This window comes from Solenopsis invicta, chromosome 5 (assembly GCF_016802725.1).
Source record: "Solenopsis invicta isolate M01_SB chromosome 5, UNIL_Sinv_3.0, whole genome shotgun sequence".
In the NCBI taxonomy this organism is placed as follows: Eukaryota; Metazoa; Arthropoda; class Insecta; order Hymenoptera; family Formicidae; genus Solenopsis; species Solenopsis invicta.
In genome coordinates this window covers 12,381,158-12,404,727 of record NC_052668.1, presented here as the reverse complement: position 1 = coordinate 12,404,727, position 23,570 = coordinate 12,381,158, and the positions used below count along the sequence as shown (strand labels likewise).

The following is a 23,570-nucleotide window of genomic DNA, read 5'->3' as shown; positions in this document are numbered from 1 at the left end:
CTCTCTTCCCTTGTCTCTTTCGGACCTCGTTTTCCGACTGTTCTTTTTTCCCCTTCTTCTTTCTTTCTCTCTTTTTCTTTTCTCCGCCTCTCGCTTTTGCCGGATACCGCGAGACTTCTCGTCGTTGCGCGTCTCGTGAATGCAGAAATAAGCTGATATTTACATAATATAATGCGTGAAAAACGCGTCTGAAGAGATTCGCCTCGTCTTGGAAAAGACGATGATGCAGGGAATGAGAGGAGAAAGAGAAAGCAAAAGAGAGAGAGAGAGAGAGAGGGAGGGGGGCGTTGTGCAGGCGTGTTACTTGTAATCGAATGTGACGGTGCGTCGCGCCTCGCACAGCCCGTTGTAAATCAGGAAATCCGCCATCTAACGCCCACGTCGGATTTATATCGTTCTTAAACGACGTCGTGGAACGTCGTTCGATCGGCCGTTGCGTTGCTTTATCGCAACGCAACGTACGCACGTGCGTGTGTATGTGTGTGTGTTTGCGTATCTCGGATAAACGTTTAGAATTGTTCTCGCGTATTTGCATCGATAATAAAGTAGCTCGTTGTTTGTATAATCGACCAGTCCAGTCACCTGCCTCAACTTGCGAAACGCCGCTATTCACGTTGTTTCATTCGACTCGGACAATATTTGCCGTCGCTGCTATCGGTTTTATCGATCAGGGGAATTTCGCGAAAGTCAAATCCAACAAAAAAAAAAAGAGATAAAAGTCATCTTTCGATTTGTAGAATGAAATTTTATATCGGGAAAAATACGAAACAAATGGAATGAAAAAACGCGCGAATGCGAAGAAAAAAAATTTGTAATCACAAAATAATTTTAATTTATAGAAACGCGGTTAATAGAACGAGTTTCGATACATTCGAAGAAACAGTATCGAGAGATTTGTTTTTCATTCAACTTCCGAGAAGCATTTCTAACGAAGTATTCTGTTTATTTGAACCATGAACCAATTACGTACACCGTTTAATTAAAGATTGCGTCATCACGGTTTCTTTTACTTAATAATTCCATTAGTTGTTTTTTTTGCGAACTTGCAGGGTAGTTCTCTTTTTTTTTTAAGGATAACTTTGGGTTGAAAACTAATTTAAATTCGACGAAAAAAGAAATCAATTGCAGTTTATATTAGTTATTGAAAGTATTATAACCCAAAGATTCTTTTCTCCATTCTTTTATTGGCCTCTTTATCTTATAATTGGAGATCTTGAGTATACAATTATCTCTATGGGAAATTTAGAGATTTCGAGACTTCAGGAACTCGCCACTCGAAATCTAATCGGGGCTCCGGCGAAGTTTCTCTGCGTTAAGACGAGCCTACAAGCTCTTGTCACACTTTTTCGAGCTAGTTTGGTAAGCTGCACACCTCGTCGGCGTGGCTAGAGAGTACGTCGAGGGCCTTTCAGGAGCGGGACAAAGGAGCCTCTCGTGTCATGCAGCTCGTTGTGCACTGTGCACTTTCTGGGAAAACTAACCCGCTTCACGGAAGTTTGATATTATTTATAAGTGATGAGCCTCGGGGTACGATGGGAAAGAGTTAAGCGACTTCATTCCGGAGTGGCTGCGGCGGGTACTTCCGGACGCAAGACGAGAAGAAACTTTCGACGACTATACAAGCATCATCTCGGAAACGTATACGCTCGCGGGCAAAAAGCCTATTCGTGTAATCAGTTTTGCCTAACTGTAGTGTTGACGAGAAACGAGATAATGAGAGTTTCGATGTCATGTAGCTTCTACATTTTCGTACAAATTAATAGAGATTTGTGTTTCGAAGTAAATTGGGAAAGCATCGAGATAATTCGTTTATCGCTTCCGTGATATTACTTTTAGATTCCTAATTTAAATTTACGAAAAACTTTTCTCCATTTTTAATCAACTTTCCAACGATCATATATATAATTGTATCCTCATCAAAGCTCTCCCGGTAATGTAATTTACATTCGATGTTTCGTTAATGACGGTGTAATAAAACGAAGTAATAAAGTTGTAAATGAAGTACACGGTTTTGTAGGTTGACGTGGGAAATGCCTATGTCTCTCTTTAACGACTTAAAATATCTCGCGTGTGGTGGAAGAGCCCCGCGTTGAAAGCAGCTATCGGGTGATGCTCGAGCGCTATCATTTTGCAAAATAGTAGGATTCTCGGAAGTATTACCGCGGGAAGTTGCACATTGTAGTTGTATCAAGGTATCGATTTACGACGTAAGATTTACAATTTACGACGTGGAGTGTGGGCTTACGAACGATATCGTTCACCTTTATGGTTCTCTTTTTATTTCGACGCTTAAGGAAATACACTGTAAGAATGCAAAACTACTATGTCCATAATGATTCATATTCTGGCTGATTCCGAGAATTCAAATGATTTATATTTGTCACACCCATGAGACATTTACATATCCGTCGTAAGTATTTTTATTTCCAATCGACATTCGTTATTTGCGTAGGATTAACGTTGCATCTCGGAGGACGAAATTCGAGGGAGTTCTTTTTTCTCTGCTTTCAGCAGCCGGAGCAGCAAGAGGAGGTAAAAGCCGAGGAGACGAAGCAAGAGTCGTCTGGAGACTCTCCCGCGGAGGTTGAGGTCACGACGCCTACAGAGGCCACCCCAGCCAGTCCGAACACTGCCACTTCTCCAGACAATAAGGAAACCAAAAAGAAGGATAAGGTAAGGCGACTCGCATCTGCGCCCGCCGATCCGGGCTCTTAATTAATGGTGCTCCAAGACAAATAAATAAATTTTCTCCGTCGTGTATCGAAACGTGTTGGCGTTGTTGCCAGACAGCGCGTTTTTGCACCTCAATTTAGAAGTTTTACTTCCGCGAAGTACGACGTGCAATTACGCGCGATGAGTCTGCCGATCGCTATCAGATGGTGTTTCCTCGTTTTCTAGAAGAAAAAGTGGTCCTTCAGGTCGATCAGCTTCAGCAAGAAGGACAAGACTAAGCCGAGCCGCGACGAAACGCCCAAGAATGGAGACGTCACCAAGGAAGAGCCGCTCGCAGAGGTGAGTCGCGAATGTGCATCTATACGAATATATTGCTGCTCCATCTGATGGAGCGACGATAAATTACTTGCGAAAACACATTGCGTCTTTCAAAACAAACACAGAGTGCTATTTTTAACGTTATATCATTATCGCGTTTGTGCAAAATTCGTTATCTCGCGTTCTCTCGCGAGAGAACGAGATACGTTTATATTTGCTAGCTAGTGTTTTTTTTTTTTTTTTTTCCATTATCCGCTGGTAGTTCGTTTGGAAACGCTTGTTCGCGAATACTCGTAATTGAAACATTATGCGTAATTTAACTCTCGGTAATATGTAATTGGATAATTTTACCTCTCCACTAAATTTCATAACACCGATCTCTCGCGTGCTGAACAATCGCTGCGCACTCTCTCGCACGCATCGAGTTCAATTTTGCTCGAGCTAATTGCATCGCTCTTTGATATCGCGCCGTGCGCGTTTGCGTAGCGTTATTCTGGAAAAATAAAATTTTTTAATTTTATCGATCCTGCCACTCCTCGTTATCGACGCAACGACGAATAAAGCCATTTACGCAACGCGTTTCGATAGCACCGCGGCCGGCGTTTAGTGCCGCCGCTGCGCGAATTGGAACTTTTTTTTTTGCGCTCATCGAGTGACTTTCGCGAAATACATATCGCAGCGCCTGAACGAGTTTCAGGGCAAGGTAGTAGTAGCATAGGTGGTGGTGAACGGTCGCGACGACGGAGCGATCGGCTTTACGAGCGGCAATGAATCGCCGCGACCTCGTTCCAACTTCCTCGATCTTTTCCCGGCCGCATAATCGCCGCGACCGAATAATCGAGCCAGGCCGTCGAAAAAGTCTCGGCCAATAATGGGCGTGTTTGATCAAGCGTAGCCACTTCGCGTTTCCCTTGAAGTTCGTGCCGCACCGCGCGGAGAGAGAGATAATCGCGGACGGCCACGCGATAGCCGTCACGGGGGAACGAGAGGGCTCTCGGACGGCGGGGTGCTTTAATTGACCCCGGGACCGTCCCCCGATAAATCTCGAAGGTGCTCGCGATTACCGGAGATTTATTTCGGTAGAAATGATCGACTCGGCGCGAGGGGGCTCGCGTTAACAAAGTTATTCGTTAAGTTATCGCTCACGATTCCCTCTCTCGCGGTTCGCGTGTTTATCGGCGGGGTTCGAGGGCCATCCCTCCGATGTCCGCGCATCATTGTCGCACGGGGGAAATGATGAAGTATTATGCAGCTGCACGTTGTACCTCGTGACGCTGACGGCGCCGCGGCCATTACAACGGCGCGGCGCGACGCGACGGCCTTTCACGAGCTCCGTGAATGATGGAGCTCACTTTGTAGACGTTATTATTAATCTTCGTCGTGCGGCTTAACAAGCTATTCCATGTTACGCGCGCTTTATACCTCGATCAGCGCGATTATATCGAGCTATATAGATTGGCGATGATCGCGTGACGGTGCCCCGCGTCATGGTGCATCGAGAGGCTTCGTCGCTAGCTTCGATCGCGCCGCGATCAATTCTGGAAAATTAACGACTGTCATAATTCGGTAATGATCATCAACAGTCTTGTGTATGATTCACGTTTTCCTCTTGAGAAAATTTCGCGCTAGATCGCGCACGTCTAGATCGAACGCTAAAGAACATCGACAAGAATGAGTCAACGCACCTCGCACTTGCATCCACCTGCTGAAGCTGCGTCCTGAAAAGCGTACCGAGATTCTTAATTATCCCGAGGCCGGCAATGAATCATCGTAACTCTTTCCGGTCAACGCAGGCGAGCAGCTGCGAATCGCATCGCTCGCCGGCAGATGTATAATAAGTAACGACGCTAGCTCTCGCTTTTCTTTCCGGTTTCTCTCGCCGAGTTTCTTTTTCTTCCCTCGCTCTCCCGCAGCTCCCGCGTGTTATCTCGCTGTCTCGAATCTCGCTGTCTCGAGAGCGTAGGCGAGCCTCGGTCCGCGTAGCCGCGGGTTCTCGCGTACGGCTGATCCTCTCGTTTCCTTCACCATCGTCGCCACCTTCCTCTTCGTCTTCCTCTATACAGCTTGCAGTTCAGCCGCATTCGCGTGCGTGATTCCCCTTCCTTTTCTCGTCGCCGCGACCTCGGCGCGACAGAAAGAGAGTGGGAAGAGAGAAGAACAGCCGTGACTCATCCCTCCGGTTCGTCGTACCTCCGCGCGCGCAACTTTCGTGATCGGGCCGTCGTGGAAAACCGGCTCCTCGCTGCGCGTGGTTAAATTATCCCCGCCGGTTGCCTGCCTGCTTGCCTGCCAGCCGCCAACCAACCAACCAGCCAGCCAGCCAGTCTGATCCCTCGTCGCAGCCTCCGGCTTCGACCTGCAGCTCATGTGTCTCGATAGACAATGGCCTTTTGCCCGATATTATACGAGCGCGATAATTTTATCATCGGATCGGCGCACTGCTGCCCCTCCGACAAGTTGTCGCGTTCTTAAAAATTTATTTGATTACCGCCCTTACTTAGAGTAATGTCGCTGTAGCATCACCCGTTATTCTCTTTTCAATCGGTTTGATGGAAGAAAGAATCCCTAGTCGTCGGAGAGACCACTCCGATTGTGTTGCGTCGGGGGTATGGTAATGACGGGGGCTTCATTAGCGTTGTTACGTTATTTATAGATCCCGCGCGTCTTGCGGTACTTTTTGCTTTATCGGCGAACTATCGGCATATCATTTTTACGTCCCGTTGTTCGTGGTCGTTTATCACCGCGAGTGATGGATGCGGTCGTATCGCTCGGACAGTTGAAAACACGCATTCTCCATAGCGCGGGATGGGCCGAGGGTCCCGCGCGGTTCCACAGAAGAATTCTAGATATTTATAGCTCGTATCATCTCTCGTTGCCCGACACTAACCTTGATGAGCTGGGCAGTGGCCGCGCGTCTCATTTCATTATCCTTCGAGCGAGTTTGACGATCGCTTCCACTCTAATTAATAATAGACACTTGGGCGATTACTGTCTGAATTTGTTTGACGATTGTACAAAGATTTTATAGCACACCCGATATGTATCGCGGCATTACTAGATGCAGAGAGAGAGAGAGAGAGAGAACGTCTCACTCTCGTGCAACCTTCGAGTCATCACGAGCTTCAGCCGTTCAACCGCGACTTTCACTCCCTTCGAACGGCCCAGCATTCCGGAGTCATTAAGGAATTACAAGTGGTAGTGCGCAACCGCATGCAAGCGCTGCTGTGTGCGCCTCGTAATAGCGACATGACATTGTTGAGCGTGTTATGACACTGTCGTGCTGGTTGCAGAGTCCTGTCGTTCTCGCCGACCGGTTTATCCGATCGTTGCACGCCGGGAAGTGCCCCAGCACACGCGGATTGAAATTTCTCGAGCAATTAGCGGAAAAAGTTTTTTCCATTCCTAATGATTCATCTCGCTGACACTTAAAATAATCGTCGTTCACGTTTGTAACGTGGAACGCCCATCGCGCTAAGTGTGCCGATTTATTCGTACGATAAATGGCTCGTTAATTATTCTTTTACTAGAAACGTTTATTCGGATGCACTGTTAGACGGCTCTTTCGTCGCATAGCTGCAGACATGTTTGGCATATTTCTACGTAATACGCTCGTTTTGCTTTAATTGGCGGCAAAATTTCAATTCAAAGCAATTAATTCTTAATTCCCTCGAATTGTCTCCTTACGCGTTCTTATGTTCGCGAGGCGTCCTAAACCTTCTCTGGCATTCGTCACGTCTTCATCGTCACGTTCACGGCGAAGGAATAGAAGCGGGTCGAGGCAATGCAATCGTATTACTTAACATTCCACAAAATTAATTTAAAGTGATGAACACACACACACACACACACACACACACACACACATACATTTGTCACGAACGGAATGTCGCGGTGAAAAAAATAACACGGTTAAACTAAACGGAGTTAAATTATGAATCAGACGTCGCGATGAAGTAATCGCTCGAAATTCTTCGCGGGAAATCTCGGGTGATTTTTCTTTAACGTGAGACGAATTTAATTATTCACTCCACTGAATTATCGAGAAATTCTCGGTATTCCATTGACATTTCTGAAATTGAATAATTTCGTCTCTTTACCTTTATCCGATTTATTTTTAACGTGCCAAGCCAACAGGATACTTTATGTTATATTTTTATTTTTATCGTATCGACTCTTGGCGCAGAATTTATTTACAAGACGCTTCTTTTTGTGTTAAATAAAAAGTAGAACATAATTATTTTCGCGCAGGATGAAAGCAACGAGACCCGCGTCCGATATTCCTTCGATAAATCTGTCCGCCGTTTTCTTGCGGTCGACCACCTTGTCTCCCTTTCACGAGCGCGACTCGTCGCGACACGGATTTGCGTGTGCGGCGCTTTTTTGCAGACGCCAGCGACCACGTTCCACGTGACGCGAAATGTTAATGGGAATGGTGCGTGCGTGTACATGTTCCGGATACCCCCTCGGCGGCGGACTCTGGAATTACGGCGATCGGATAAAAGCGCCTGCCGATCGTTCATATTGCGCCAGTCGGCGCTGTGACGTTCCTAATTATTTCATAATGTCGGTAGAGCGTGATCGACGTGGCGCGACTTGACGTAACGTCGATACACGGTCACGGGCCTTGGGCCAATTTCCTACGGGGAACTCACGACACGTCGGACGGGGATATCGGTGACCGGTCCGGGTATACGTGCGGCGCACCACCGGTCAGTGGCCGTGTCTACGTCGTGTTCGGTCGCTCATTGTGTTTGCCAGCAGCACGGTTCAATGGCCCAAACTTCCCGGATATACTTGCCTACCGTGCGCTATTTCGTCGCGGAAAGGGAACTGTGTCGGGACGCGTCCGTTAGGATCGAGGGGAAAAAAGAAAAGGCAGCTTAACGACGAGAGATATTCAGGATTAAGATGTACGTCGAATGTAGAAATCGATTGCGCGTATATAAGCGAGATTTATAAGCGCGTGCCCTTTTTCCCTCGATCCATCATGGGCATCGTACCTCCCACGCTCGCGGTCTTTGCTCGTCGTTACACGCTTATTTACGATCGCGTAAAACGTTAAAGGCGAATGCGACCGACGTCGAGGCTCGAGGATGAAAGCGGCGCGGCGCCGCACACGCGTGCGAGCCCGATTAAACGAATTTATATCGCCGTGTGAATTACAACGCCGAGCGGATAGTAAATATCGTGCCCACTTATTTTTAGCTCCTGGACCGCGCCCTTATCGCGGTCGCATTGCCAGTAAATTATAGAGATAACGACGTTAACAAGTCGGACGAGTTGGTGTGGACGGACGCTCGATTGAATTCATTAATTCGATTCCCGCGCCGCGCCGAGACGCGTGAATAATTAATCTCTCAGTTGTTGCTCTTCGCGTAATTATAATTTTCCTTTTGATTATCAGCAAATGTAGTTTGTACCATTGTTAGCTAATTTTGCAAAATAAATTATTCTTTCGGCAGTATATCCGCAAGTTAAACATGAAATAATATAAAATAACAGGAGTTTCAAAAAGATCTCATATTTTTATATGAATTGAAGTGACATTTTCCGCATGATGAAATGAAATTTATAAAATAAATATTATCCTCCGTTTGGACGCTACGGGCGGTCGCGGTTCGAAAACGATCCCTCGTTTTATCGGTTTTCAAGAGAAAAGAGCTCCGGGATTTTCTCTACATTCGGTTCAGTTTACAGTTTTCGGAGATGCTGTACGCTGTTCCCCTCGAATCATCGGAAAATGCTTCTCGTATCTCGAACGCTTGTTTTTTTGTCAATGAGGCGACTCCCGTCCCTCATTGGGGGGTTCCCACTTCAGACCTCTTTTGACGTCGGGCATGAGACGACCCTCTTCTTTTTTTTTTTTCAAGTGCCGTGAATGTGACATTGTCTCCAACACCCTCGCGCACAATGCCACTACATGTCCCAGGGTGTGGCCGTGCGACTCATTCTTCGGCCGTTCCCCGAACTTTGCCCCCACCGTCGTCGCCGTGACTTTCATTGCGGGGTGGTCGAGTGGTATTAATTAGTATCGCATGATACGATGCGTGTAGACTGTGTAGGAGGAGAGTACGGCGACGGTCAGTAAGTGCAGAGGGGAGCTCTCGTGAGCCGAGGTTAGCCTCGCGTGACTCACCCCTTGGAAGAGAGAAAACACCTGTGCGAGGGTTAAGGCCAACCTTACGCGCGGAGAAAGACTTTGTTTCATTCTTCGTTTCAGCTCGCGAGTGCAAAGCTTTTCGTTCCCCCTTTTTTTTCTGTTCTTTTCAACGTATACAGAGTTGACAGGCGTATGGCGTGCGCAAGCTCGAGGCGTCCGCGTTGCATGCGTATTTTATTTTAGGACAGAATGGCAGAAGGTCACTGGCCGTGATGCGTAAGCATATCTTTGAACGGCAACAGAGGCAAAGAGAGTTATTGTGTGTACTTCCAGTTAAATTAACAAACTTTCTATGATCTGCGGGAAGTGAATACGAAATTTCGGACTGAAATATATTTGCTCGTACGTATCAAAGAAATGTTTAATTATCGCTTTAATTATTGTGCCATCATTAAATCGGTAATCCAGTAAATATGAATTTTTTAATACGAATCCTAATATAAATTTATATTAATATAAATCTCACGTAGTATGTAACTTGTTAACATTTACCTGTCAACTGTTAATGTGAACACTTCAATATAATTTATTAATTATTAATACGAATTCTTAAATTTCCTTCAAGATTTGCATCAGAGAATTATTGATTCTGCAATATTCGTTTTCTTTTACGCGATACGACGTGTAATCTTGTTCGGTTGCGAAAAAGATTTCGCCGCGTGTGTGACAAGACGCGCTCTGTCCTCCAGTTGTAAACTCGTCAACGTCACAGCGTTGCACATGCAACGATGTGTGCACGTGCAGTTTCGCCAATGCATTGGGAGAGTAAGACCGTAGTTGCGACAGTAGTGGCAGTCCCGGATTGTGGTGTTCAGAACCGGTTTTCATATACGACGGAAAGCGTTGCGGTGGTGTCCGCTCGGTTCGATTTCATCCCTAATGGCCTCGATGAAATTCATCCCACGGTCCTTCGAGCTCTGCCGTGTATATGTATCTCTCGATGCAGTATCACGTTCACGCACGCGTACTCTTGAAAAGGAGCACTTCCTCGTGCATTGATGACGTTAATTCCTAAAGCGAATATTCCTAAACGAAAATATTAGAGAATCGAAAAGCAAGGTATTATTTTATAAATGTAATGTAAACAATATGCAGTTTTATTAATACAATTTATTTTTTATTCAACAATCGTCATAACATTCTATAATTGTTTTTATTTATTAATTTTCTTATTTGTTTTTTGAAAAAGCTACTTAGTTTTGATTTTGTATGACAATAATTGATCATATGTAGCGAAATAGACACAATAAAAAATTAGAAAATTAGGAAATAATTCCTTATTCACTGTTTGCTCCATCACAGATCGGACTATTATCTTTTCTAAATAAACGAATGACTGTCATAGAAAATAATAATGATTCAATAAATAATAAAGCATATTAATAAATAACTAAGCTTTGTTTAAATTATTTGTAAAAACGAAATTAATTTTTTAGTTTCTCTGATAATTCATAAAAAATAAATAAATTAAAAATTTATAGATAAATTTTTTTAAGTTTTATTTTTGTGCATAGCTGTTAATAGTAAATTATAATTTTAAGACCACTCACACATTTCATCTATGATGCAACATAATGCAAATGCATCGTTTGAAGAAAACGCGTACATTCAATTTTGCTGAAATACAGAACTAAAAATAATTATGTTAAACCATTAAAAAATTAATATTAAACGTTTAAGCTGATTGCTAGATTGTTAAAACTTTTTTCGCATCAGCATCATCCTGCTTGAGCCTCTTACATAATTATTTTGATAGTCCAACATAAAATTATTTTCTGACTTGTATTTAGCTAAATTTTTAGATACTACAATTGTTCTTTCCGTGCACGTATTTATACCTTGCGATAATTACTAGCAATATTCGCATAAAAACGTTTAAATGATACTGTTTGTGCAGGCTGAGTTTGAAGCTTTTTTTTCTTCCGCTCAGTTTTCGTTTCTGTTGGAAGTCACAGCGATAGAGGACGTGCCGCGTGACGTGCCGACGTCTGAAGGATGTTTTTACGTGTCGTCAGTCGCGTTTCGTCTCCAGTTATATGTGCTTTCGTTCGGAAGCATACGACAGGTGAAATGAAAAACTTGAGACTGGCGCAGATTCGCGATAGAGACGAAATACAGCGCTCCTCGATCGATTCGAACTTTTCTCCTCTGTTCACGGAATTTCACGGACATCCTGAAAACGTCTGAAGTGTGACGGAATGATTTCTTCCTCCTAACTTTTTTTTTTCCCCGAGAGTTGCTTTCCGGCCATCATTCATGGTAATGTTCAAGCCACCGATTTCGTCCGCCAGACTTTGCGAAAAATTTTTCCAAGTATTTAAATTCTACTCCTTTTATCGTAAAGACCTCGAGATTGGGAACGAAGAAAAGTTTGTCGGGTAAATTCCGCGCTGCCACGCGCCCAACTTTGGATCGCGGAAATTGAGCGAGCAAACTGCTTTCTCGTTCGGCGATGAAACGAAGTTTTGTATGCGGAAACGTATAGAGGTTCGCTCATTACGTTCGTGAATTGATTAATATCGAGTGAAAAGGTTACGACAGCGTGAAAAATACGACATCAAATGTTGCTCAGCGTCGAACGCTTCGACTAAATTTCAAGGGATGCTTAACGAGTCGGGGGAGATGGAAAGTTAACGAGGTAGCGGGACTTTAACGATCACTTTTCAACGCGCCCGAACGAGTGCGTACTCGTCGTCGATTCAAATTCCGTTAGAAAACCCCGAGCGTGGAGGTGAAATGGAAAAGGAAGTTGGAGAAGGGTCCACGGCTCTTTATTGTGACGAGACACAAAAGAGGTGCATGACCGTGTTCAAAGGACTCGCCCAGGCCTTCGACCTCTTCGATGATCCGCGCGTGAAAGACGCACACCGATGGCCGCGTCTTTTTCACGCAACTTTTCGCTCGTCGTTCTCGCTTGTAGGATCGTATTACAAAGTCAGGGCGATCGAATAAATCGGGAAAACATTTCTCGGGATCCCGCAGCTTTTGGAATCTCTTATTGCACCAGATTTCAGATTTCATTCGATCAAAGACGTATCGTTCGAATTAGGGGGAAAAAAAAACAAAGATTTAATGTAACATTTTTATTGTCTGTCGAATATTAATGAAATTTAAATAAACAGAAGGCATTATTATTTAGGCTGTTTTACATTGCGATTCGGCGTTGCTGAAGATTTGCAGTTATGCTAACTGAATAGAATGCTAACCGAAGTATTTTAGTTATGCTAACTGAATAATTCTAGCGTCGCTGAACTTGTCTCCTACTATTTCGCGGTTTCCTTCGTCATTACCAAGGCAAGTAGTCTCTCGAGGAGCTTAACTCGGAGATGAGAGCAATCTTTCGCAGATTTCCAGAACTTGGAGCTTGACATTATCTCATTCCCCTTTATATTCTGTTCTTTTCCTCGTCTGTCGCTCAGTTCTGTCTTACTTTACCGAGGAAACAATACGCAATTACAAGCTAATCAGACTCGGAGTGCTTGGCTAGCGGCCAGAACTGTCGAAGGCTCTTCTCTCGGACGTGCCTGAAAGCTAACCGAAGGTTGTTCAGATTAAAACGGATTATCTGGAGAACCTGCTGTCAACACCAAATGTTTCGTTTCGTTGTCAATTTTCTTTTCGATCGGTCGATCGTTCTTCGCATTGCCATTAGAAATACTCACGTGTTGCTACAAAAAGGAGGAAAAGTTATAAACACGATTAAAAATAATAATTTTTTTTTTTTTGTTAAATTACAGTTAAGCTTTCATTCAAGAATACAACATGAATATAGAATACGTTAAAATGCTTTTAATGCACAATTAATAATATTAATATTTTTTTCAATGTTGTATCTTTGTTATTGGATACGAGAAGTGGGTGGAAGAGCATTAATTTCCGTTTCGGAACGCAACGTTTCCGTGAGCTTCTATAGCGTTGTCGATGTGATGAGTTTCATGAGCGACTGTAATCTTACAGCCAGTCTTCCTGTCAAATATTGGTCTAGTCGTAGTTCACTCTTTTCATCGCGACAGATAACGAGACGGACGGTCAACAGAAGAAAATATCTATTGGACGGCTCTCGGTTATCACCTGAAGTCTATCAGGCCGATACGCTTATTTCCTTTTCAACTTCTATTAAGTAAAAGTTTACTCTAAAAATTTACAGTGTAGGACACACTGACTTTGTATAATATTACGTTGAAAAATTATACATTGGTGGATGGGTGGGTTCCCGAATCTTCAAAGTTTCTTTCAGAAACGATTGAATAGCTTGAAGATAAATGTGGCCGTGTACTTTCACCCTACGCCCTTAATCTAGAGGCACACGTGCTTTTTGAGAACTTTATAATGTAAATGAGATGATCGAAAGCAGACGGTCGCGAAAGACGAAGGGTTTCCTTCAGGGAAGGTAATCAAGTGTATCCTTCCTAGAGCAGTGGGGTAGAGTGAAAAAAAAAGAAAAAAAAACTACGTACCGCTCTCGTCATAATCCACGAAGGAGCTACACGTTTTGATGAAAGAGCCGACGTTTCTTCTGTCGGCGACTCCAATTTACTCTCGTAACGATATCGGAAGGAGTGACGGGAACGAGAGTAAAACGAGACTAAGAAATATAAATGCGTGCTAGTGCAATCTGGGAAAACTAATTTTGCGAATACGCGAAAGACGCACCTGCATTCGTAAACAAATTGATATCGTCGAGTGCAATAAAAAGATCTGTCGCTCGTTGTCAGACTTGTTTTTTACACCGAAACGCGACGATTGAGGGTAGACCGATTTCACACCCCGTTGCGCCTTTCTAAATTTAGCCAAAGTGTGCCAATTTAAAGACCTCGACTGCTCTCGTTAGTGCGAAGAAACGTTCATTGATCTGCGCATTAACTTAAAATGCCACTCGGTCTTATTTCTTCGCGTGGTATCCCTTTTATTTATGTCTTTTATGCCAGTTTCCTGACACGCTTTAATAACACCAATGCGTCAGCGACCGCGCTGATAAAAATGAATATTTCTTACGAGCGCGTATACCGCGATATCATGTGGAACGCACATAAAGAGCATTTTACGGAGATCGCTGAGGTCAACATGCTATAAAGCTAAATTATTTCCCATCTTAAATATATATATCAAATTTGATGTACCGGGTGGCAGGGACCACCCGTACATCCCCTTTAAACTAAAGAGAAGTGATTTTTATCAAAAATTCCTAAAATTTTGATAAGTAATTCGAGGATGCTCTATCGAATGATAATATTTTTAATTTCCAGCTTTGATCGGAAATGAATTATTCAGACCGGATATTGAATTTTTTAAATTTAACATGGTACTGTTTATTGCAGATTTGGATTACAGAAAAAAGTAATTTTTAAAAATGATTTTTATATTTTTTTTTATAACAAATTTTATAATTTCTTAAATATTTTTTTTCCGAAAATGCCTTCATTAAAATGATCTTGAAAGTATGACGAAAAAATAAATTTAATAAAAAGTCAGTGGAGGAAGTTTCAGAAAAAAACGTGTGGGGCAAAAGTTTCTTTTTTTTGCCTGTAATCCGAATCTGTAATAAAAAGTATTCCCTTCATTTTAAAAAGCATTTACGGATGATCTCAGACCGTGTGTGTTTGTGTGTGTACATATTGTATTACCGTGTATTATTAAGAAAAATAGTTTTAAGTTAATTGAGTTGTAGTATCAATTCTTTTCATTATTAAACAATAATTTCAACTTGATTGTTTAAATGTAATCACGTTGTCTTCACATTGCGATTACAATTAAACGGTCCAGTTCATTATTATTATGATATTTATATTTTGAGATTTACACGTAATTTGTAGACTGCTTATTCGAGTAAATCGAAACCAACTTGATCGACTCGCCGCAAAGCGAGGGCCGAAAATCGACACTCTCTCCGGTTGTTCGCGGGCTGTCATTTTCGCGTAACATTGTTTTGCAGCGTGTCGTTGCCATCGTTGCGAGACTCCGCGGCGCCCATGCACGGTACTCTTCACGCGTGCATGCGGGGTCCGGTAAAACGGAGGAGAAAGGGAGAAAGGAAAGGGGGAGGAAGAGTAAATCCATCGGAGGGGACGATCGCGTGCGAATCGCGATTTGAAATACACGACGGCGAATTTCCACACCCCATGTCTGACGCCCATCGTACACTCGTCCTTTCGTATTTGGGCGTCGTTGTCATCGTCGTCGTCGTCGTCGTCGTCGTCGCCACCACCGCTTCCACCATCACCGCCACCACCGCCACCGTCGCCGTCGTCGTCGTCGTCTAGTATCGAGCGTTCCGACGCCGGGACGCTCGGAGCTGTTGCCATGCCGACCGACGGGGCTACCAGGGCTTTTCGCATTCGGCGGCCGTGCCGACGTGAGATTCGATCCGTTCTCGAATGTGAACAAAAGATTCGATCCCCCTTCGCGTGTTAATCGAATCGCGAAGGAACGGAAGCTTTTAGAGTCATATAATTTTGAAAAGAGTAGGTGTGTTCACACATGCGTATGTTTTAATTGTCGAAAGCCCTTCTCCCGCGTTTATTGTGCATAATGTGATTATTAAACGCGATAAATCCCCACTCGCTTTTCTTTTGCCTTTCCCTCGTATTTATCGTGCACGAGACAATAGGCACAAGTATTCTCTGTATTCCATTCCATCACGTTTCTCTTGAGCATCGCATAAACATCGGATGCAGTTGGATTTAAGGAGCTAGCGCTAAGCCGACGTTACTGCTACGTTTTACGAGCGTTCTCGCGAAGAAGCATATTTTTGCTGCGCGCGGGCTCCGTGGAAATGCACGTTCGAGTGATATTTCGCGGCAAGAGATTCCGCTTTTTATTCGTGAATGCGGAAGCGTAGTTGGTACCCCTGGGTCGGGTAATGGGAACGGCCTTTACTGGCTTTTATGTGTCTGCGATTCACCTAACAGCCCCATAATGCGCTAATAAAGGCTCTCCCTTCCCTCCCTCTCGTCTCTTGCCCCCGTTAGCGAAATAAAATAGTGCATCTCTCACAATCTGCAGCGTGCGATAATCATCGATTAGCATATATCACAAACCAATTATTTCACGCCATCTATCGCAAGTATCGCGGCCGTTGATAGGCTTAGCGCTAATCGGGATTAAAGTTCGACGTCCGCCGTACGCACAAACAAGTATAAACATATTACATACGCAGTTTGATCTCGCGCAGTACGTACACTATAATGATAATAATATTGCCAATAATCAATTTAGAAGATACGCCGTTAATTACTGTTAATTAATTTTCCTCCTGTGCAAAGGGGGAGAGAGAGAACTGCGCGCGGCTGTGCGACATCGAAATTCTCGCTCGCGATTTCCGCACTATCGCCTTTGCGACAAGAAAGGAGGAAGGAAGAAAAAAAGGAGAGGGGTGGGGGGAGGACGCGCGGATTGAACGTTCGGTTTCATTAAAAGTTTGTCTGTTAATTGCGATCGGATGCGCCGATCTCGGCGTTGCGTGATTTCCCGCGAGGTAAAATTCTCGCGCGTCTGAGGGTCCTTGACGCGCGCCTCTGAAAGCCGGCCAGGATGCCTCCGCGCGCGCAACGAAGGGACACTCGATAACGAGTTTTCCATTCGAGTTATTTTTCTTCTCTTATTCGCGGACGAGAACAGCTCCCCGGGCTCCGCGGCGTCGGTGAAGGTTGAAACTGCGAAGGTCGGCACTCCGTGGAAACTGGCATTTGCCTGAGAATGATTCGCCCTGTGAAACTGCAAAGTATGGCAACTTCGAAATGCGATTCCTTCGTACTGGTTTCACGAGATTTCAGCCGGCAGCTTCCAAGTCGCATTTTGTCTGCGCTCATTCTTTCCCCTTTATCTTATTTTCCTCGAAGTGCTTTATCAGTTTTCGTCGAGAAATTTCAAATTACAGAATTTTACGGAGAGCGAAGGTGACGACATTGGTTCGCTCTCCAGCTCGGTCTCTATATTTTTTATTGATTTTTCCCTCTCTTTAGCCATTCCCTTTTTTTTTCTTTGTAGCGAGATGCGCGTTAGAAAATTGAAAAACTTGACACCGAGGGTAATTAATCGTCCCGAGATTTTTGTTTCACGTCGCGTCCCTATAACTCCCTGTAATTCTGTTTTCTACAACCGAGATTACGTCCCGAGATTGCGGACAGGAGTTTTCGAAATCCCCAGCTTTTATCTTTCTTTCATGCGAGAGCCGATTTCCACGAGATAAAGATTCTGGTCGCCAACGGGTTCTCCCGCTCGCAAACGGGCACGTTTCTTTTAGGGAAGATAAACGAGACTTAGTCCTTCCGTGGTAGTTTACAAAAACGAGGAAACTGTCGCTATTTCCGCGAGGAAACGAGCTTCGAATTTCGTTCGGAAGCTCCGCGCATTATTCCATTATTTGTTGTTCGCAATATCGGGGGTGACTATTGTTCAATCAAGCATCGTCGAAAGAGTCGAGCTCGGTGCCCCGGTTATTTGCTCGAGATATTGCTTCCTTTAAGGAATCGCGACGTACCACTGACCTCGGACGTTCGGAGGAGATTACAAGAGCGAAGCTTTTTGCCGCGGACGTCTTCGTTCGTTTTATTTTATTTTATTTTTTTTTTTTTGCTCATTTCGAGACCGAGGGAAACTCGGTGAATTGCGAATTTATGTCGGTAGATCACGACGGTCATCTTTCGCTCCAGTTTGCACTTTATCAGTCTTCCTTCCGTTTTCTTTGCGCCGAACCGCCACCGCAGCTTTTTCGCTGCAGTTTCGAATCGATGAGCCTCATTTCTGCTCCCGGGAGCGAATCCTCCCGCGAGATTGCGAGCCGTTTCGCCGAGTTATACACATCGCCGGGATATTGCCTGCGCGGAATTTCCCGATTTCCCGCGACCGCAAATTCTACCTCCTTTCTCGGACGACGATAACACTTACGTGATCGCGATGCGAATGCCGATTTACGATACGATTGTTTCTCATCGACGTGCACCTCGCGTGCAATTATTTCTATTCCATTATTCCACTTACATTCGTTACGGAATGCCGTTATAGATTATCGACGGAAATGTGACAAGCGAAAATAGTCGACTTTGTTTCGTCAATTTTAAACACTGCTTAATAGAATCCTTTCCAGACAGTTTTAAAAGCTCGGAAAAAAACCGTTTTTTTTTTACTCTTCTTCCACAGATTTTCTCGGTTGTAGATAAATTCCAAAATATATTATTAGAAAAAAATCAACTTTTAGGTGAATTTTTTCAATAAATTTTATTTCTGAATTCGTCCTTGCGAGAGGCACCAAGAAAATTCGCGGAAAAATGAGGAAAAACTGGTTTTTTTCCCGAGCTTTTAAAACTATAATTCTTTCGCGGAACATTTTGAATTTTATCGATCTTTTTTTCTTTAAGAATCACGCGGTGGCGAGATAACATCCGTGGAAATGGATGGACCATGATGGTCCAATATTCATCGTGGTTTCCAGTAGTTATAGCATCATCGGAAAACGTGCTCGGGCGACGCGGTAGTGATTCTCAATTATGCAAGGTAGCCGGCCTCGGCTGCACGTAGCCAAGATTTCACACGTACTGCAATGACCATATTATCCATGCTTCTCGTAACTCCTGAAGAGCGTGATTTCCTTTGGATACTGAAAGAAACACGAAGGAAAACACTCCGCGCGTGTATCTTTTATGCTTAATTATTTTACTGCGCTTCCTGTAGTTGAGGAAACAATTGTTGGATGTATGTATCAATGTCTGCGAGGAGGTAAATTATACAAAGCTTGTGAGAAAGGAAATTTATGATTTCTCAAAATAAGGATTTACGCAATTGATTTCTTAAAAAAGGAAATTATGTAAATAATTTCTAAGAAATCGTCCGCTAAGTTTTCTTTCGGAGGGGACTTGATTATACACTTCTGACTCTTCGCTGCTACTTTATTATATCTACGCTTAATCCTCAATTTTTTTTAACGTCACGCGATGTTTCGTATAGAATTTGAAACGCATAAAGTCGATATTATCTTCAATAAATATTGATGTCTATCCTCTTGTGCGGATTCTTGTTGCATTTCGCGACTTTCGAAAGGCTAAAAAAGTCGGATAAAGAAGTGAATATATATCTGCTGTTCTATCCGTATTACTGCAATGCTGTTGCAACTGCACGTTGCATCACTTCGAAAGCGTTTTTGGCAGAAAAATATGATTGGAATCTCCTGAATGCACATTTGCATACATTTTTCCATCGTGTGTAATTAAACAATTTTATTTTATGAATGTATCGGTTTTTAAATAAAGGGAAAGGTGGTGTTATGAGTACCCATTTACATTTTATTCAAAATTTTTGTTAATCAATATTTTATATTGAAACTTGCCGATTATAATTCATCAAAATTTAATAGGTTCTGGACTCGAAGTTATGAAATATTTATTACTTGGAATATGATTTGTAAAATTGTGACAACACCGCATAATGATACGAAGAGGAACAGGAGTGATAATATGGGCCACCACAAAAAATATTTAAAAATTAGTTTAAAAAAAGATACAAAAAGATTTTGTTACAAAATTATACATTCTTAATTGTTCACGATTTAGACTTTCTGCATTCAGAAACGTTAGAGGTATCTTTTTATCCTTGTTCAACGTTAAACCATAAGGATAAAATAATATTTCTAATGTTTCTGAACACACCTTTGCAGAGTGACAGTCGATTTATAGAAGGAATATTTCGATATGAAACTTTTAATAACATGCTCATATTACCAGCATGCTTCTATGCCCACAGTAACAAAATGCTATTGAATAACTTTGCACAACTCGAAATGTGTATAGCCGAATTAAAAATTAAATAAAAAAGAAAAACACTCGAGTGAACATACATTCGTGTGACAGTATACTCAAGTTTTAAAATAATGAAAATGTACGTGTGATTAAATGTTAAAATGTACCTTGGAAAAGTTTCGAAATGCTGAAAAGTAAAAATGCATTATAACAATTGTCAACTATGGTGCATTGACATATTAGCGCCGCTACGTAACGTCACTATAGCAGGCTATTACAGGCAGGTTATAAAATGATCCCATAAGTAATTACTAGAATTCGTCACGTAACAACGGAGAAGATAATACGGGTACTCATAATACCTACAGAGTTCAAAATACCATCAATTCCTCTACTTGTAATTCGTAGTAATTTATTGTCACGTTCGAACTTTGTCGTGCCAATAAAGATAAAATAAAAATAGCTGCGATGTATGAAGTTAGGTCGCCCTTCATCCATCAGACTCTTTTATGAGCCATAATCGAGAATTGAGAAGATCAACGTCGACTTTACATCATCGAGTGGGCATTCGGTGTCAAAATATATACTCGTAACGCCCTTGAATTTTTATTTCTTGTTTTGTCACGTCGAGGATGCGCGGAGCAAGGCGGAGAGTAGTGTTGATCCGAAAAGCGGATTATAGCAAATTGAATGGGTGAAACACTACTGACGTATTCGTTTACCGGCTGTATCGCCGGCAGATTGATCGATATAGCGCGTGGCGGGGAGGCAAAGCTCAACTAACGAGCGAAAATTGAAAGGTGATTTATGTGTTTTGCATCCCTGGCTGTTGCAGGAAACGATTCAGCTCGCTTTTATTTCGGAAAAATATGCTCTTCCGATTCAGAATAGCTGTTCGCACTCGTAATACTCTTGAAAAATTTCAACCCCGAAATATGCGGGCGTTCAACGGATGACATACAGGTTTACATGTGCAGCGTTTACATGTGCAGCGTTGCGTAGAATGCATTGGTTAAAAAAAAAAGGTCAATGAACGTAACGAGAAATTTGAAACGATGCGTAAGCATCATTCGGAATACTTTTACATTTTCGAAACTCCTTGAACAAATTCTTTAGCGCGTTTACATGATAATGTGACAGATAGGCGAGTAGCGTTTCCCCTCCTTTTTTTTCTTTTTCGGGCAATGAACCAACCGGAAAGTAGCGCTTCCCCGTTGTTTAACACGTACGCCTTTCTTCGTTATCGGTAATTATTAGAACGCTCATAATAAGGAGCTATTCGACTTCTACCGGCGTAGCAACGACTCCATCTGTTTGAACGTTCGCTCGATACCCGTCACGCCGAGCGCCTCTTGGTAAGCTCTTCCTCTTCGTCTTCGTCTAAGAATAATATTGGGACTTGCAGTCGATGCTGCCGCCAACGATTCCGCGTCGAAGCTGTGCCAAAAGAATGCATCTCGTGTTTAGACTACACGGCGTTCTCCTAAGTCACCGTATTCCAGCCAGAGGTCCCGCAATAACTGTGGAGTTAATTTTGAGACAAATCTCGCGAGAGCTCGTCTCCAACGTGAATTTTCAATATTTTAACGTTCGAATAATTTTCAGCTTTAGATTTATGCGCATTATTCTTTGTTAGAGAGGAAACGCGCGCTCGATTTCGCGGAATTACTCCGCGAATTTCGTTTATCGGTATCGCCGTTGTTTCGCGACTCCACGCGTCACGGCTATTTCAGCTTCGCGATTTGATAAGCTCGCGTCGATGCGCAGCGCGGCGGGAGATAAATAAATGCGCTCCCGCTTCCGAGAGAATCGGAAATTATATTGTCGCCGTCCGCGACGATGTTCTTTACGACATCCGCGATTATTTTCGGCCTTCCGACGTCACGTTCTCGCGCGTTTGTATCAACCGGCAGAAGCGAGAACAATAAAATCCACGATAAACTCAGCTGTTTGGACGCCGTCCAACTATTTGTACGACTGTGACCTTATCGCAATTCGTTTTCTTGTAAATCGCCGATTGTATTTCCATGCGTTCGCTTGTTGTTTTTGAAATACGCCATTTAAAAATCACGCTGTTCGCGCGAGTAAACGTGTTTATCGAGTACTTTCAGTCACTTATCGCGCGACATTGGTTTTGTTACAGCGCAATAGATTATGTAATATATTATTTATTAGAAGCGCTTCTCCTCTTTGTTGTGGCAATTCGCGAAACTAAACAGGAAATGAACACGTGCAATCTATAAGGAAAATTTTATGAATCGAAAAGTATTAAGGATACATTTTTTTTTTTTATTGAAAACATTTAGTATGTCAAGAAAATATAAATTGCAATTTGTATGTATATTCAGAGAGAAGTCCTTGTTGCAAGGATATAAATTCAGTACGCTAAAAAGAAAAAAAATGCATATATTTGTTATAAGCACATTTTTTTCTTTGTTGTAGCAATTCGCTCTACTTGCGAAACTAAATACGAAATAAACACGTGTAATTCATAAGTGAAAGAAAATTTTATGAATTGAAAAATATTAAGGAGAGATAAATTCTTTTTTATTGAAGATACTTAATATATAAAAAAAAATATAAATTGCAATCTGTGCATATATTCATACGAGTCCTTGTTGCATATATATAAAATTTTTACACTCTGATAAGAATAAATGCATATGTTATTGTTACAAGCGCTTTTCCTCTTTGTTGTGACAATTCGCGAAACTAAATGCGAAATAAAACACGTGCAATCTATAAGGAAAATTTTATGAATCGAAAAGTGTATTGAGGATAAATATTTCTTATCGAAGATATTTATTATAATATATCAAGAAAATATAAATTGCAATTTATATGTATATTCAGAGAGAAGTCCTTGTCGCAGAGATATAAATTCAGCGCGCTAATAAGAAGAAATGCATATTTCCGTCGTCGTTCCGCCCGCTTCTTCCATTTAGCGCTCTCCATCTCCCTGCCTTCCTGTCTCGGTCGTCCAAGAATAGAAACGCGCGGCGGTTTTGCGGCGTAAATTTTTGTCCGCGACGACGGCATTGGTTAGCAGCAGCCGTGCGTTTCTAGGATGAATCGGGCTCTCTCCCTCTTTACCCTCTTCACCCTCTTCTTCGGGTACTGTCAACTGCGTCTCTTTTACTGCACTTTGTCGCTCTCGTATCGCCGCTTCTTTCTCTTCCTAGTTTCACCACGTAGGTAGCGCGCTTTCCTTTCTCTTCGTCTCCTTCGCCTTCTTCCGTTCCTAATTCGCCATCTCGCTCGCTCGCTCGAAATCTTTATAACTACCCGTTATACGGAGACGCGGGTCAGCTTTCCTCGTTCTTTGCTCGTTGATATCTCTCCGGGGAATCGGACCTGTCCGCCACATGTGTACTTATGTATAATTATATGTATTTTGAAGCCATCTCGGAAAGAAAAACGTGAATATTTAAAGCCCAAGTAAAATTTATGTGCATAAAAATATAAGTGTCTTGTACCGTGTCGTTCCAGAAATAACGTTTTCAAATTGCACGTATTAATTCGCCGCTTTATTTTTATCGCGTGTAATTCTTAAATGAAACACGGCACTCTGGGATAATTAAACGGCGATCTGAATTTCTCTTTTCTTCGAAAGAGAAATTCAAGATTCTGAAGAGGGAATTCTTACTATTTTTGGCTCAACTACTAAATTTACATTTATCAAACGTTAA

General features: G+C 42.7%; 1 protein-coding gene across 2 annotated transcripts in view; it reads left to right on the top strand.

Annotated features, from left to right (window-relative positions):
• Window positions 1-23,570, top strand: part of LOC105199968 (nascent polypeptide-associated complex subunit alpha, muscle-specific form) — a 110,066-nt gene that overhangs the window by 70,624 nt on the left and 15,872 nt on the right. For both annotated transcript variants that reach the window (XM_026132675.2, XM_039449325.1), the window contains exons 3-4: window positions 2,512-2,673; window positions 2,899-3,012. In XM_026132675.2, the coding sequence (XP_025988460.1) occupies window positions 2,512-2,673; window positions 2,899-3,012 (276 nt within the window). The remainder of the gene's footprint in view (window positions 1-2,511; window positions 2,674-2,898; window positions 3,013-23,570) is intronic.